The 17201-nt window shown below is 37.4% G+C and overlaps 2 protein-coding genes across 7 annotated transcripts; both read left to right on the top strand.

Annotated features, from left to right (window-relative positions):
• Positions 1-91: 91 nt before the first annotated feature.
• LOC147569420 (uncharacterized) lies at positions 92-8941 on the top strand. Of its 5 annotated transcripts, none has more exons than XM_086655901.1 (16): positions 92-524; positions 1325-1397; positions 2611-2676; positions 3349-3414; positions 3521-3603; positions 3715-3766; positions 3935-4003; positions 4460-4527; positions 4615-4663; positions 4778-4862; positions 4951-5052; positions 5688-5739; positions 6341-6392; positions 6501-6617; positions 6699-7598; positions 7965-8941. In XM_086655901.1, the coding sequence occupies exons 1-16, from the start codon at positions 406-408 to the stop codon at positions 8694-8696; spliced, it is 2685 nt and encodes an 894-aa protein (XP_086512027.1). In that variant the 5' UTR covers positions 92-405; the 3' UTR covers positions 8697-8941. The 5 variants fall into 5 exon arrangements, with proteins under 5 accessions (XP_086512027.1, XP_086512028.1, XP_086512031.1 ...); XM_086655902.1 differs by having other exon boundaries at positions 127-524; positions 7968-8941; XM_086655905.1 differs by lacking the exon at positions 92-524 and adding an exon at positions 1051-1152 and having other exon boundaries at positions 7968-8941.
• A 603-nt stretch (positions 8942-9544) lies between these two features.
• LOC147569419 (Transducin/WD40 repeat-like superfamily protein) lies at positions 9545-17115 on the top strand. Of its 2 annotated transcripts, XM_086655898.1 has the most exons (10): positions 9545-9715; positions 9768-9988; positions 10329-13094; positions 13181-13284; positions 13662-13731; positions 13992-14759; positions 15258-15460; positions 15987-16110; positions 16354-16560; positions 16760-17115. In XM_086655898.1, exons 2-10 carry the CDS (start codon positions 9821-9823, stop codon positions 16901-16903), a joined length of 4554 nt encoding a protein of 1517 aa, XP_086512024.1. In that variant the 5' UTR covers positions 9545-9715; positions 9768-9820; the 3' UTR covers positions 16904-17115. The 2 variants fall into 2 exon arrangements, with proteins under 2 accessions (XP_086512024.1, XP_086512025.1); XM_086655899.1 differs by having other exon boundaries at positions 9689-9988; positions 10399-13094.
• Positions 17116-17201: the final 86 nt, after the last annotated feature.

Genomic DNA, 17201 nt, shown 5'->3' with positions numbered 1-17201 from the left:
GTGTACATCGAATGTATTTTTAGTAGTCCTATTACTATATTTCGACCTTACTTCACCCAAATATTTACAGCATATACCAAATCCTAATTTCGTAATTAATTTGGAAAATGGAGGCCCACTTTAATCATACTCCATTAAAAACTAAACGTTCGCGCGGTTTATTTTCTAATCGACCGGAAAACAGCGAACTCTGGGCGGAAACTATAAACCTTATAATCCACCGAGAAGGAGAAAAATAGGTCATTTTCAAAGTCCAATCCAGAGAGAAAACGAGAGTTCTAGTGAGAGAAAGTGAGAGAATTTTAGTGAGAGAGAAAGCGAGAGGGAGTTTTAGTGAGAGAAAGCGAGAGGGAGTCTTATTAGTGAGAGACAGAGAGAGTGGCTGGATCAAATCCAACCAGGAAGATGGAAATAATGAACTCATTTGGTATATCAGCGGTGATAAATAGGTTATATATGCACATTCGAGCCACTTCACGGACTGATTCTGATGATTTCTCTACGCTTTGTCTCTCATTAGCAAGGTTAAATAATTTTTATGATTACTACTTCATTTATTAATTTTTTCAATTAGGAAGTTCTAATTAGTTTCTTATACTTGTTTTTTTTTCTTTTTCTATGATTATTACTTTATTGATTAGTTTTTCTTAGAATTTCTGGTTTTCTTATTAATTTAATGAAATACTTGTTCATACTTGAATCATCATTTTAGGTTTTCATTTGTACTATACTCTTTATCTCTTTGATTAGATTATTTTTAGTGGGTTTTCCTGCATGGGTTTTGAATTTTTACTGATTTGTATTAGTAACTTCAAACATGCCTTGGATAAGTAACTTCCTAATTTCCTTTGGGTGCCTATAAATTGATGTGGTTGGAATTATAAACACCTGGACGGATACCCAAATTCACATTTTTTGAATGGTTTGTATAGTCCTAGACTGATTGTCACTGGATTCCCAATTAACAGTTTACTTTCTTACCCCGTACGATTTCGGAATCGAAGATATTTAATACTTTTAATAACTAAAAAAGCAAACAAATGTATGGATAATGAAGATAATAATAACATACTAACAATGGACATTATATAAAGAAGAACAATGAATGATTGTAGAGTAACTAAGCTCCATTTACTAAAAAAGCAAACAAATGTGAATTTCTGTATTATAATCCTGTACAGTACTCTATAGCTGAGTTTTTTTTCTATACCGAACTCTTGTTGTCTTCATTCCCGTGAACTTATCATAGCAGGACTTGATTGAAACATTTGTTTGATTTCGTTTCCCTACCCTAATTTAACAAGATTTTTTTTGGCAAATACAGAGGTATTGATTTAGCAGTTGCAAACAATGAGATTCCACACAGAGCTTCAGATTTGCCTGTACTAGTAAAACAGGTGATAGTTGAATGCTAACAGCAAGTGAAATTCTTACTTTATTTGTTCAGTTGGTCTTATGTTCGACACTTTACTAACAGGCTAGTTACATACTAGTTGATTTCTTTTTATCGTCGACGAAGAAATAACTTGAAAAGCATTATATACACAGTACACGTGAAAAATATCATGCATGCTTATATGGAGTTATACCACAAAAACCTGACTGCCCCTAGTTTCATGGTGATCTCTTATGTGTTTTCTTGTCTGTAGGGAAAGCTTAGGCAGCCCATATTATAATTCTCTGGGCTCTTAGTGGCAAAATATCCTCTTTAATTACCCGAAGTAAGACTTTCTAATTTATATGCGGTTATTAGCACAACTTCTCATGTTCTATGACTATGAGCAAGCAGAAAGTGATAGAGGAAGTACAAAAGTAGAGCAGTCACAGTCATATCTGGAGGAGATGGCATGTTAGTTAATATCTGTCAGTTTTCTGGCCCCCAATTATTGCATCTGGAGTAATTGGTAGAACTTGCATCTGGAGATATAATTCGATGAACTGAAAACCATCTCATCAAGTTGTATGTCGTGAATTTTTTGGATTAGATGCCACATGTAATTTGTCTCCTTTGATATATTTGCCTGTATGGCTTCGTATTATAATATAAGAAAGTAATTTGTAAACATCGCTGGAGGCTTGGACCAATTTATCTATGATAGAGAAAGATAATATTTGTTTTTTTCTTGACGTAGGTCGTAGAAGCATGTAACTTTAATCGTTCTGCATGCAATACTGTTATCATCTCTTCCTTATATGTAATAAATTATAACCAAATGTCGTCATACGTTGTTGTTTACCTGAAGAATATATTGTTTTACGATTTTTTTCATAATTTAGACCAGTTATATTTTCTCTAATTTAACATTCTTTCATGTATGATTCAACATTACCCAGAGACCGTGGCTTCATATGGAAATGCTACTGTATGTCTGTGTCACTGATAAGGTCTTAGAGGTGCAATAACGGAAATAGCTAGTTCTCCTTTTATCTATATCACTCATTCCATCTATCTAGCATAATCTTTTCATACTAGTACATATGTTCCATTTTCCTGTGCTTTTGTACGTGCATATAAGGTATTCAGAATTTGGGCAATCTGAATGAGGTTAATTGCTTTATGAGTTTATAATTACACATTGCTCACCATTCTATCATCGTAAATTTATACAGGTGTATCAACGTAAAATTGAGTACTCTTTTCAACCAGTTATCATGGCGCTAATGATTTCTATCAAGGTAATAACTGCAAGTGATGCTTCCGTTCGTGTCTTGTAATTCTTGACTACTTGTAAGCAATACCAGAACTTTACTTGACTAATTAATGGGCTCTGCATGTATATGATTCAAGCCTTAATGAAAGTTTAAAGTGCTTCTTGTCAAATCCCTGAACTTCCAGAGAGGGATCCAACTTCTAGGACAACCGGTCAGTCATGAGAGACCTAATCGACATTCTCCTCCACGAACAACAGAGTACAAGCTGTTGTGGAGCTATCACGAGCTTGTAGATCTGAAGGGTGTTAGCTGGTTAAGATGGTCCAACTGTACTTAGTTTTTAGGGTCCTATTGTTCTTCATTGATGTTTTTTTACTTTCTTGCTGAATGCCCAGTTGAGATCACTTGGATGCATTGAGTACCTATTTTATGAACAAATGCTTAATGCCAACACCTTAGTTGTTGTGTTTTTGGGAGGAACCCAACCACTAGTAAGTTGAACTCTAAATCCGCATCTTATGCTGAAGTGTCTTCTTTGGGACACGATATTATCTAGTTTCTCCTCTGTTACTTGCAGTTAACAGTTTACTTGGTTTTGCTTGTTAGTCAAAAAGTGTTCTATTCTGTTTCCTTTTCTCTGCATACGTGCGTAACTACTAACTTGTAATATAATGATGTAATTTTATACCATGGTAGAATGCTTGTAAAAGCGGATGGTTTCTGGCCAAGGATGCTGATGAACTTCTTAAACTCGCCTCTGAGGTAATTTAATAATTCTCGTTCTTATCTCCTTCTCAGTTTAATTGTTTTCTGTAATGTTCTGTGTTTCTCAGTTGTCACTAACTATATGAAGATACTGGATGGTTAGATAGGAAGCATCTTCTGGAGTGAAGAGAACATTCACATAGAACCAAGCAACGCACTTCCAGTTATTTCTAAAATTATCGCCAGGTACTGTCATGGTTATCTGTGACTTCTATTTGATTTCAGCAATTAGCTTGCTGTTCCTGTAGTTGCTTGATACATGTCAAATCTTTTTTCCTTTCTCTTCCTGCTTTACAGATTCTATCCTCGAATGGTGATTGGTCAAGTTCTTGCTTTTCTTGAATTCAAGGTTTGTATCGTATGGAGATTATTGATTTTTAACTTTTTGTTTCAGGAAAAAACTGTTTGGATTTACCTGAACTGCGATGTTTTCTTCTCGCCGTATTCTTATAGTTCTTCTTGGACTATAGGAATTCAAAATTGAGTCATTGAAAATATTAATTAGCTTTCCTTGCAGCCTGGCTATGGGACATATGCGGCTGACTTCGACATCCAGGAGAGAGCAATGAACACAGACGAAAAAATTGTAAGCATCTGCTACAGTTGGTTGGTCAACTTGTTTAGACGAACCCATTGAGACAAATTTCTGCATCTATTAGAACTGGAAGTCTTTCTGTTGTTAGCTATTGGAAGTTAAAGTAGTCTTTACCTTGATTTTGTGCACTAGACAAGTAGATTGAATCTCATTATTAAGTAATATGTATATGGCAGTATTCTCTAATTTACGGAGATGCTATCAACATTACTTCTTTTCTCCAAGGAATTAAATTTCAAAATATATTTTGGTCGAAATGCCAAAATATTTCCATTTCCACGCCTACTGGAATTTAACTAAATCTCTCATAACAATGCCTCGTCAAGGAAAGAAATTTTGATATGGTTCGGTCGAAATGACCGAATGTTTCCATTTCTATGCCTTCTGAAATTTTCCACCGAAATCTAAATTTCATTCCTTGCTTTTTTCCCCCTAAATTTCCTGCAGTACCTCGTTGTAGCTCAAACTGATAATACAGAGACATCTTCATGCATCATTACTCCTCCACTAGTAAGGTAAGCACTTTCTCATTCATCTTCTTCAGTAGTGAGTTAGTTTATTCTAAAATTAATCTGATCATCTTTTTTCTCCTTCTATTTCAGCTTTTTGTTAAATGGAGAAGGAGTTCCAAATAGAGTTAATGTTTCAATGGTGTGTATTGATCCTTAGACTTTTCGATGAGACGTTTGTGAGTATTTTCTGGTATGAGTAGTTTCTGCAAAATACAACTCAGAGGTTCTTTATTTTCTTTATATTCTCGACCAGGATACTGGACCACAGATGCCAACAAATGTGACTTCAATGCTCAAATATGGAACAAATCTTCTACAAGCGATTGGGGAATTCAATGGTGCACATATATCAATTTCAATGTCTTTCATCGTGATTTTGTACTTGAAACTTGTCCCTCTTTGATGCAGAATTTCTGTATACCACAGGTACTTATATTGTCGCGATAGTCTTCATGAGAGTGAACTCATCTTCAGAGACTCCGATATTGCAAGATTATGTCAGACCTCTTTTAACTTCACAAAATTCAGGTTTGTAGTCAAATACCAAGGTTGTATTGTAAAGTTTCGTGTATAAAGATTACAGACTCTAATACCTATGCATCTGAAAGACAAATAGTCTGTTATATTTGCTACTTAGTGAACGACACTATCATTGCAATAAGTAAGTAGCTGAAAGGGGAGTAGATGGAAGAGGCCTCCCAATATATGAACTAAATGGTGGCTCCAAATTACGAGAATTTTTTTCTAAATTGGTGATAGTTTTCTTTGTTCTCATTTATTCCGGACAAGTATATTTTTCTTGCATTTAATCATTATTATCTTAAAAAAAATATAAGAATTTGAAGAAGTTTGTCTTTGGTCTAATATGAATCTGAATGGACTGTGTGGGGTACAGTACAGTGTAATAGGTGTACAGTATAGGGTAAATCACTAAATCCAAACCGTTCTTTATCCATGTACACGTAGCTCTACATTTGAGCCTAAATTTGGAACTTGGTATTACATAATCTTAGAAATTTTTGACTTAAATAATTGTCATTTTGAAATTGACCTGATTTCTTTAGTGTTGCTACACTTATTGTGCTATAATATATTTGGCTCACGTATTGAACATTTAAATTATAGTTGCATTACTGATATGTATTATTCTTATTTGATGATAGACCCCGATGTAGTTGAGCGCTCATCACGAATGTCACTAAATTGCCCCATAAGGTATGGTACTATATGCTGTTGTGCACCTGTTATAACCTCTAAATGCTCATCTGTTTGATTCTTATATAGTTCTCCTATTTGTAGCTTTTGCAGTTTCTTGGATGTTATAAAATTGATTACTCCATTTATCATTCATATACTCTAATCAGTTTTAGTAATTATCTGTGCACCAGTATACTCCCCCAAGATTTTCGGCCCATATACTAAAACATTTTACTCTCTTACGTTTATAGTTTATAGAAACAGCAAATGTCTGGCAATGTTATGTATTTGTGTATGATACCAAGATTAGTAAAAAAAACAAGATTTTGCTCTTGCAGGCCATGCTCATTTCCTGCCCTTTTTTGTGATGGTTGTAATCTGGTTTTATATTATCCTGGGATATCGACACCCATTGTGATTGATAATTTACTGTTAATTGTATTATTGTACAAAAAAATGATCTTTCAGTGCTTTGAATTCTTATTTTCTTTCTCTGCTAAATGAGATGCAACATAGAGTCATATATTCTATTTACCATGCCTACAGGCTACAGCCTACTGACAATCTACTCAGATCTATGTCAACGAGTTATATTTATTCCTTGTCCATTATTTTACAGCTTGAAGCGGATTAAAACTCCAGTAAAAGGGCATCACTGTAAACACCATCAGGTGAGAGGTTAAGAACGGTTTACCATCAACATATTTAGTTTGATTCACAAGATCTGTTTTAGCAACCATTTATATTATTAATTTTGTGCTTATACCTGCATCTTGCAGTGTTTTGATTATGCCAACTTCATAGAAATAAACTCTAGAAAACCATCTTGGTGCTGCCCTCTATGTGATCAATCTGTTTGCTTCACTGATATACGTATCGATAAATTCGTGGTTAAGGTAACCGACTAACTGGTATTGGATAAGCGTTTTCTTTACTTAAACTACAATCAGATTAAACCATGTTCTTTTTTGGTTTAGATCTTAAAAGAGGTAGAAGATGGTGTTCACGACGTGATTATATCAGCTGATGCATCATGGAACATAGGCACTGTAGGCAGTGAATCTTCAAAAACTGTGGATATTGTTATAGACCTTTCTATGGGAGGAATGGATGACAACACTAATACATGTGAAATGGAAGAAAGGAAACCTTTGTTTGATATACATCAAGGTTTATTATCGGTTACAAATATGAATGAGACTTCAGAAGTCGACCATAACTATCAGATAGCTCCAAATGCTACTAGCCAGATCGAGGATGATACATGGTCTGGTATCCTCTCATCTCCATCTTTTGGAGTGGCTAACAACAATTCTGATCCCCTTCCTGACCCTTTTACGGTGTCGAGTGTGCCAACTACTGTTTCTTCTGATCAAACAATGGTAGCCAATTCACAACCACTAAATTCTCAAATTGGGAATTTCTTTGTCCTGAATGGTGGCGGGAGGTCGTCAGTCATAAACAACATGACCATTCCTGCTGTTTCTCAAGCTGCTGTACCGATCCAAGTGAATCCATCCCAGACGGTATCTAGTTCGCATCCGTGGTCAAGTGTAAATCCAAATTCACTGATGCCTATAGTTGCTCCTCCTGTTCCTTTGATTCAGTTGCTTCGACCACAGACAATACCAAATTCACGTCCGCAGTCAATACCAAATTCACGTCCGCAGTCAAGTACGAGTATGAATTCATTCATGTCAACTCCTGTTACTTATCGGACTACCGTTTCTACGGAACCGACTGCCGGTGGCTTGAACACGGGTGGTAGTGAGCCCAGTGGCACTGAAAGGCAGCAACAATTTGTTCCGGCCCGTGTAACTCTAGCTGCAGCACCCAACACGGCTTCATTTTCAGCAGAACACTACTTAAGATCACAGGTTTGATTACTCTACGACCCTAGTAGATTTGTTTCGATTATTTAGACCCATCTAAGTAGTTAGGATCGTCCAAACCACCCAAGTTACTTAACCATTGGATGCGGATTAGTGCTTGCCTATCCGGTGCTGAACCTCTGAGTTAGTTGTTAATTTGTTGAGCATATTTGGAGTCCGTGAGAACTTGTCCAATTTACTTGGCTCAAATGGGTGGCGATCGAGGATCCACCCATGTCTGATCCTGATTGTATCCTACTCCCTAGTATGTAGGCTCCCAACATTATTTTCTTGTTCTTGCACTATTATAGGAAGATCACTTTTACAGTGAGTTTTTCTAAATGTCATTTTTCTGTCCTCGACATTTTGCAGCAGTATCCAAGCATGGTTCGATCATTGTCTAATCAACATCCACAAAATCGAACTGCACCGGTAATGACGGTTCGCCAATCCACAGCATCGCCTCAAATCATGGTTGGACAATCTAGTAATCTTTCATATCTTCAACAAGCTCCACACATGAGGGTTCGCCAGTCCACCCGTCCGCCTCTCACTCATATTCAACAAGGAATACAATCTACTCTCTCTCAGTTGCCAAATCAACATCCTCAGAACACTTCTGCTTCGTCAGTACAAGCTTTGAAGAGGGTAAGAGTTCCTCCAGTAAGACCAGTACAGCTTCAACCACTTAAAGCAGGATCAAGTTTACCAACAGTTCCTGGTAACAACAGTAGGCCCCCATTACTGAATCAGCAGAGAGGAACATATCTAAGAGGAAGTGTGCAAAAAGTATCAAGAATTGAAGACCTAGTAGGATCTATACGAAAGCAGAACTTGCAACCCCAAAAACGAATGAGGGGAGATATGTCTCGTCTACCATTATCCGGTTCTCTTAGCCAGTCGATATTTCAACCAACACAACCATCTCCCCAATTCCGCCAGGCTGCCCAACAACCTTCAGGCCAACGACAGTCTCAGATGCCGCATCAAAGCATGAATGCCTGCAGAACAGCACCACAACAACAACAATCCGGCCCAACGATGACAGGAGATACAGTTGCCAGGCCCGGGAATGTGAGCTCTGGCACTAACCCGAAAAACTAAACCATCTCTACGTTAAAGTGAAACCGACATCTTGTAGATAAGGTAAAATATGTAGATAAATTTTGTCAAGAAGAAAAGAGAAGTACAAATATTTTGGAAACAATATATTTTGTAGTGTGAGTTTATGAACGACGGGTTGTAAAAGCTTGGAAGTTTTTTGTTTAAAGCATGTTTGATCAACACTTTTGTAAGTAAAACAGTGGAAAAGAGCTTAAAGAAGCAGGAAGGAAAAACTGCTATTCTCATATCTATTGTTTGTTATTACTTGCAACTCATGAGATTTCTCTACTATCTGAGAGGTAGCTTACAAATGGAGATCTTCACGTTTTGTAAAGTTAAGTCTCTCTTGTTTTCCTTTTTTTGTTAAAAAGTCTCTCTTGTTCTAAAAGTGGAGATTTCTCTACTATCTGAGAGGTAGCTTACAAATGGAGATCTTCACGTTTTGTAAAGTTAAGTCTCTCTTGTTTTCTTTTTTTTGTTAAAAAGTCTCTCTTGTTCTAAAAGTGGAGATTTCTCTACTATCTGAGAGGTAGCTTACAAATGGAGATCTTCACGTTTTGTAAAGTTAAGTCTCTCTTGTTTTCCTTTTTTTGTTAAAAAGTCTCTCTTGTTCTAAAAGTGGAGAATGCTAGGTACCTTCGTAGTAAAATCATATCAATCTATTCAAGATAGCCTGGTGCACTTGTACAATATATGATATTTCATGGCTGCTTGCACTGGGAAGACATATGTTGTGCTTTTGTACTTGTATTGTAACTAAATCTTGCTCGTGTAACGTGTCTGATAGCACTGTCTGTACCTAGACGCCAAATGTTATTTCTACATCGTATCTCACATGTTTAAGAAGTACGTTAGGTTTTTTTTTTTATCATGTTGTATACCATAATATTAAATGTAATAGTTCATAAATGTAAAAGATACGATTGGTTTTACGTTTGTGAACCCGTTAGGGTCGAACACCATAACCCGAGGCGGGGGCTTGACTCTTAAGTGTATTGGAGAATAGAACTCTCCTCTCTGTAAATTTCTCTCTCTCTTTCTGATACACTAAAATCAATGAGGGTATCGAAGTTGTGTGTTTCTGATGTGATTCCGGGCGAGAGGAGGAGGAGCTGAAAATAGTGATGTCGAGAGAGATGATGAAGTGTCAGTCAGTGGGGTGTATATGGTCGGGTTCTTCCCCACCTCTCCACCGAGTCACAGCCACTGCCGTCTTGAATCAACCACCTACCCTTTACACTGGTGGATCTGATGGCTCCATCATCTGGTGGAATCTCTCCTCCAATTATCATGTACTCCCCTCTCTCTCTCTCTCTCTCTCTCTCTCTCTTCTTTTTCTCGATCCAATACCCAATTCAATTCTCAGTTTGAAAATTTATTCTCTGATTTTCTCGAATTTTCCGATCAATAATTTGAATCATGTGTATAGTCAAAACCCATTTCTATTCATAGTTGGAAATGTTAAACATTCTTTGATTTCATGGTGTTTGTTGAAATAATAATCCAAATTATAGAAATTCAGTTTATTCTACTTATGTTATGATTCATTTGTTTGGTTATACAATTATCTGATTATAATATGAATTTCATTTTCAAGGTTTTGAAATATAGAATTGTTGAATTTAATGGCAGAAAATTTGGCCAGTGGCAATGTTGTGTGGTCATGCTGCAAAAATTGTTGATCTTGATATTTGCTTTCCAGTTACTATGAGTGGACATGGAGATATAGAGAATACAAGTAATGTAGTAGTCAATTCTTCTTCTTCTTCCTCCGATGGTTGTGGTGCCCTAATTAGTGTCTGTACTGATGGTGTTTTGTGTATATGGAGTAGAACTAGTGGGCATTGCAAACGTCGACGAAAAATTCCACCATGGGTTGGAACCCCGTTGGCAATTTCGACCTTACCTGGTTCACCTAGATATGTTTGTGTAGCATGTTCTTCTGTTGATTCTGCACATTCATCGGGTCATCAGAATTCGGAACTTGTTGAAGGTGGTGAGGCTTTAGTAGATAGGGAATATTATAATCGGAGAGGATCAAAATGTGCTATAGTAATTTTTGATACTTATAGTCTAAATATCGTTCAGACCGTCTTTCATGGGAATTTATCTATCGGACCACCAAAGTATATGTCTGTTGTTCTATCTGCTGAGAATTATGGAAATCAGTCTGTAATTTTAAGTGATGAATTTGGGGGGCTACAGTCAATTTTGATATCGAAGGATTCTGAAACAGATGGGAAAAGCGAAACAGTTCTGCGTAAAGTTGATTCTCATATGGGAATATCTGTTTGGTCTGATACTTTCGTTCATCGGGATAGCTTAGTATCAAGTGTAGCCCATGGAGAATTTCTAGTACTTATTTATAGGACTAGATGTGTGTTCAAGCTAGTGAGCAATGGAGTTGCTATTGGTGAGTTAAATTTGGTAGATAGTCCCCTCTGTGATGATAGCGTTAATTTTCAATCTCATCTCGTTGGGGGTATGTTTCTTATCAGTGATGATGGCCAAAATGCATCGGATACCCGTGATCCTCCTGAACAATTTGAAGAAAGATTCGTTGCTTGGAGTAATAGAGGTGCTGCAATAATATTTACAGTGTCAGGTTCTCATGGGACATTTAAGTATGAGCCCGTCTGTGAGATTCCTGCTGTTTCTCACCCACTTGATGTGAAAGTGTTCGTTAGTTTCAGTCAACTAAATGGTAATCTTATTCGTATTGAATCAATCTGCTTTGTTATTGAAGAATCTTTCTTGTGGAAACCTCACATCTCAATCTGGTTATTATGTAAGCAGTATGATACTCACGGGAAGTTTGGTCAGCAACTCAAAATCCTTGGGGAAGGAGGATTTCCTAGTGATTGGATTAGAAAATCAAGTTCACAGTCCGAAATTCAGATAACGAAGAATGATTCTTGTGTCACAACTGTTAATATGGAATCAGAGTTTAGTTCGCCGCAAAGTTGTGTTACACAGTCAGAAAATGGAAGTTCTATGAATGAAGAGGAACAAAACAATGATCTTACATTGAATGGAAGGTCTGTATCATCCTCATTGGTTCTTTTTGAAAATTCTTATGCTCCATATGGTATAGTTTATGGCTTCTATACTGGTGAAATAGAAGTGGTACGATTTGGAAAGTTTTTCCAAGAATTAGGGTCTTTAACTGGAAGTCCCCGTCAAACAGTGGACCCGCATGTATTTGAGTACTTCATAGGGCACACTGGTCCGATACTATGCATGGCTGCACACCATATGGTTGGGAGCACACAAAATGGGCATAAATACAGTTGGGTTTTAATGTCAGGAAGCAAGGATTGCACAATACGTATATGGGATCTTGAAACCTGTCATCTCATTGCCGTGATGCACCATCATGTAGCTCCAGTCCGGCAAATTATCCTATCCCCACCCCGAACTGACCATCCTTGGTGTGATTGTTTTGTCTCTGTTGGGGAAGATTCATGTGTGGCTCTAACTTCCCTCGAGACTTTACGTGTAGAGAGAATGTTTCCAGGACACCTTAATTACCCTTCAGTGGTTGTGTGGGATGGTGTGAAAGGTTATATAGCATGTCTATGCAAGAACCATTTGGAAATATATAACACAGTGGATGTTTTATATCTTTGGGATGTAAAAACTGGTGCCCGGGAGCGAGTTCTTCGCGGTACAGCTTCTCATTCGATGTTCGACCATTTCTGCAGGGGCATCAATATCAATTCTATTACTGATAGCATATTGGGTGGAAATACTTCGGCTTCCTCATTGCTTCTGCCAGTAATGGAAGATAGAAACCTCTTAAGATCTCATTCCAAAAATCTAGACAATGGAGTCGCTTCAACGCCAATAGCTAAAAGGAGAATAATGCAGACAGGCAAGGCAAATATTTCTGTGGCAGATGCTATTGAAGGAAAGTCTGCGGAAAGACATCAAATTTTGGAAATACTTCAAAATGGTAAGCATCCTATCAAATGCTCCTGCCCTTTCCCTGGAGTTGCTACTCTGAGATTTGACCTCTCATCTTTGATGTTTCCTTGTCAAAGCCACACACAAATAGTAGAAAATGGAAGTAAGCAAGAAAGTGGACGTGGATCTGACCATCAACCTGAGACACCAGTTTCAAGTTCTCATTCCACAGTGTCAAATGTTTGTTCTGATGCACAGAGGGTTGCCAGTGACTCTTTTTCAGAGCATGAATGGGTTAAGTCACTCGAAGGATGTTTTATACGATTTAGCTTATCTTTCCTGCACTTGTGGGGTGTGGATGATAAGCTAGATAAATTGCTAATGGCTGAGATGAATATCATTAGACCCGACAATTTTATCGTCTCTTCTGGTTTGCAAGGTGATAGAGGGTCTGTCACATTGACATTTCCTGGTCCAGATGCTCAACTTGAGGTATTTTTCAGGAACTGTGCTTACTGCTCAAACCTGCCATGTGCTTGAGTCTTCCATAAATCCAAGAGTTTGAATCCATATTTCAGCTTTGGCGTTCATCAGCGGAGTTCTGTGCGATGCGGTCATTGACAATAGTGTCCCTTGCCCAGCATATGATTAGTTTGTCTCATTCCAGTTCAGCTGCCAGCAGGTACTATCATTCTGTTTCCTTTGAAGAATTTTGTTTTTACTCCCACTTACACTCTCAAGATGTACAAACTAAGCTTCATTAGTTTCTTGGATTCTGCAGTCTTAGATAGTTTTCTTTTATCTTAACTTATTAAAGTTTACACGTGTTATAACACAGATTCTTCAAGTAGACTTAGTGAATTTTTTATTCTAATTTGGAATGCGATATGATTTCAGCAGCAAATGTTTTATCAAGATTTTTTAGAAGTTTGAATACATACTGCTTTTGACAGCTACCAACTATTAATTACATGCCTGAGGATCGAACAAGCATTTTTCCTTATGTTGATTTCCTTTGTGTCACTAAGATGCTTTAGCTGACCTGTTCTCTTTTTGCAGTGCCCTAGCAGCGTTCTACACACGTAATATTGCAGAAATAGTCCCAGACATAAAGCCACCTTCTCTCCAGGTTGCACACTACTCTAATTGCTTGATTTGCTACATTATTATCTTTGGATGAATATTTCCAATTGTGTACTAAGTTGCTTTCATAGGGAACGATGAACCCTGACTTTTCTCCTTATAGTCTTGTAACCAAAAGTCCCTGAAAACTTTCAAGTTAGAGTTAGATCGTATAGTTGTTTTCTATCAACTTAGATATTATCTTGTTAATGCTGTATATAGTTCTCTCTTCCTGAATCCTGATATAATACACAAATTTCTTTCCAGCTACTGGTGAGTTTCTGGCAACATGAAAGTGAGCATGTACGTATGGCTGCACGCTCTCTATTCCACTGTGCAGCTTCACGCGCTATTCCACATCCTCTCTGCAGACAGAAGGTAAATCAACACGTGTCCATCCCAAGTAAGGATGAAATATCTACACACAGCTCTCTGGATAAGGTTGTGGAAACACTAGGAAATTCTCAAGCCGAAGAATCCGCTATACTTGCATGGATGGAATCATTCGAGATGCAAGATTGGATTTCTTGTGTTGGAGGAACAAGCCAAGATGCTATGTCATCACTTATTATTGTTGCAGCAGCTTTAGCTGTATGGTATCCAAGTCTTGTTAAACCTAATGTTGCACCATTGGTTGTTCATCCATTACTGAAATTAGTAATGACAATGAGTGAAAAATATAGCTCAACTGCAGCAGAGCTTCTAGCAGAAGGGATGGACGGTACCTGGAAGGCGTGTATAGGTCCAGAAATACCTCGATTAATAGGAGATATTTTCTTCCAAATAGAATGTATGAGTGGTGCATCTGCTAGCTCATCACCACCGAATCCAGCTATATCTCTCAGTATGAGGGATACCTTGGTTGGGATTCTTCTCCCGAGCTTCGCCATGGCTGATGTATCAGGCTTCTTAAGTGTAATAGAAAGTCAGATATGGTCTACTGCTTCTGATTCACCTGTTCATCTAGTTTCCCTCATGACACTTGTCCGGGTCCTGCGTGGTTCTCCAAAACCGTTGGCTCAATATCTCGATAAGGTTTGTATAGTGTATTGCTGTTATTCTGGTTTTCGATCATTTTGTTCACATACAAAGAAAATTGACATGTTCTTAAGGAAATGTTTGATTGTTCCTAGGCCGAATTTTCCTTTCGTTAAAAAGTATCAAACAGTTGTCTTTAAGCTGCAGTTCCCTAGTAAAGTTTTCACAGGTTTGGGGAGGCTTGCACAGGTGTGTGCAAGTAAGGTTTGCACAGATTCACACATATTTTGCACTCTGGCATGAGTTTGTACGGGTTTGCCAAGGTTTACACTTTACACAAGGAGCCTAAACCTAGAAAAATACTAAACATGGAACTCAAGCTTAAAAAATATCGGCATGTCTTCTTAACCAAGACCAAGATGAAATTTGGTCTTCGGCCTAATTTCCTATCTTATTTTTAATTGGTGATACATACTCGTAAAGTTACCAAGTTCTCAGAATTAGGATCTACCAGCTAAAACCAAAATATTAATAATTCTGATACTAGCTTTGCAGGTTGTAAGCTTCATATTACTAACAATGGATCATGGGAATTCAGTCTTGCGTAAAACTTGCCTGCAAAATTCCATGCATGCATTGAAGGAAGTTGTACGTGTTTTCCCGATGGTATCTTTGAATGAAGCATCAACAAGGATGGCTGCTGGAGATGCAATTGGAGATATCCACAACGTTAGCATTCGAATATATGACATGCAAAGGTATTGAAAAGTATAATAGGATAATATATAAAATTGTGACATTTTCTTTTATTTTTTAGTTTTTCTGAAGGATTCTTTACATCACTGCATCATATGACTTGAGTACACTACAAGGATGTAATATGTCTATAAGTGCCATGAAACAACATGAAATGTTAATAGCCGCCCTAAAGGCAATTAGAAGAACCCTAACCAAGCCGTCAGAAAGAACCCTAAAGAGGCCATGAAAGTACATATACTTTATTTAAACGTACAAATTGCATGGGATAAATCTTGAGGTTTAACTGCGGTTTTCAAGACTCGAAGAAAAAGACCTCCTGAGTTTTGAAGAGATGCACAATCATTGGGCTACAACCCCATCCCAATGCATGAAGTCTACTTTTCTTGGTTGAGCATATAACAGGGCAGCATCATATATCATGTCTCTGAAGGTCTCTTAATGTTTAGATACTGAATCATATATCTGTTACCGAGGGTGATTTGATTATATTAACCCTAATGACTTAAATTTACCTCTCTAATGCAGTATGACTGTAGTCAAGGTTCTTGATGCAAGTGGACCCCCTGGACTGCCAAATCTACTTGGAAGAGCTTCACTGACAACGATAACCACAGGGATTTCAGCTCTCAGCTTTTCACCTGATGGAGAGGTATATTTTAGCTGTCCACTTACCCACTCAATATTGATACTTCGTCATGGAGTTTCCTATGTTTCCGCCACTCTCTAGGGTGCATTACTTTCTAGAATCTCAACCTCCATGAGACCTAACTTTTTTGAACTTGATAAATACCGAAGTAAGGATTGCAGAGGAAATTCAGTTCATTCACTCACGATTCCGAAGTGATGTTTCTTTTCATCATGTTGTTATTTTAATAGAATGTTCGAATTTCAGGGACTAGTTGCATTCTCTGAGCATGGGCTGATGATCAGATGGTGGTCACTCGAATCTGGATGGTGGGAGAAACTTAGTCGAAGTTTGGTTCCGATCCAGTGTACTAAACTCATTTTTGTCCCTCCTTGGGAAGGATTCTCACCAAACTCTTCTAGGTCAAGCGTAATGGCAAGCATTAATGGACATGATAGACAGTTCTCTTCTCCTGTAAGTTCAACTCCTATTTGCATGTCCGATAACTACAACTTGTAATTTATCATTTTGAGTTTACCCAATGAATAATGAGGACCCTGCTAGTGGGCCTACACATCAAGGAGAAATCGGATTCAAATAATCCAATATAAGTAGATAGAAATCGGATTATTTCCCCTTTTCTGAAGTCATAATCATGTCTTACTTGCTGCAGGAAAGAACAAGGGCATTGAACGATGCGGAAAACCTGAAACTCTTGCTCCATAATCTCGATCTTTCCTATAGGTTAGAATGGGTGGGCGAAAGGAAAGTCTTACTTACACGACATGGTCAGGAGCTCGGTTGTTTCCAACTATAATATTTTTTATTTATTTCATCTGCAAATTTGATTCAAGACAACTCAAGTTGGAAGGTTCTTGATTTTATGTTCCTTTTAAGTCTGTATTTTCCCTAAAACCAGTTATCCACATGTATAGGCTACTACTTTTTTTTCTTCAATTAATTTATACTTCATTTTGTAATAAACTACTTTTGTTCATCTGAAATACAAGTAGCATTCTAGTTGGGAGATGTCATTGTCAAATTTTCTATTCCTTTCTCATACCGTTTGTTTCACGAAGTCATTCAGTATTGAACATATACTCTCATTAGGTATA

The sequence above is a fragment of the Eschscholzia californica genome, unplaced genomic scaffold (genome assembly GCF_041429995.1).
Source record: "Eschscholzia californica isolate CP2 unplaced genomic scaffold, dmEscCali1.0.p SCAF_1, whole genome shotgun sequence".
Lineage (NCBI taxonomy): Eukaryota > Viridiplantae > Streptophyta > Magnoliopsida > Ranunculales > Papaveraceae > Eschscholzia > Eschscholzia californica.
The sequence above is the reverse complement of the archived record's forward strand: the minus strand, read 5'-3'. Positions and strand labels throughout refer to the sequence as shown.

Bases quoted from the DNA above. Each gene is read 5' to 3' on its own strand.
- LOC147569420 (XM_086655901.1), top strand. From the start codon at position 406: ATGGAAATAATGAACTCATTTGGTATATCAGCGGTGATAAATAGGTTA. The intron at 4,004-4,459 runs GTAAGCATCTGC...AATTTCCTGCAG, and splicing joins TGAACACAGACGAAAAAATT to TACCTCGTTGTAGCTCAAAC. The intron at 4,664-4,777 runs GTGTGTATTGAT...ATTCTCGACCAG, and splicing joins ATAGAGTTAATGTTTCAATG to GATACTGGACCACAGATGCC.
- LOC147569419 (XM_086655898.1), top strand. From the start codon at position 9,821: ATGTCGAGAGAGATGATGAAGTGTCAGTCAGTGGGGTGTATATGGTCG. The intron at 14,760-15,257 runs GTTTGTATAGTG...CTAGCTTTGCAG, and splicing joins TGGCTCAATATCTCGATAAG to GTTGTAAGCTTCATATTACT. The intron at 16,561-16,759 runs GTAAGTTCAACT...TACTTGCTGCAG, and splicing joins ATAGACAGTTCTCTTCTCCT to GAAAGAACAAGGGCATTGAA.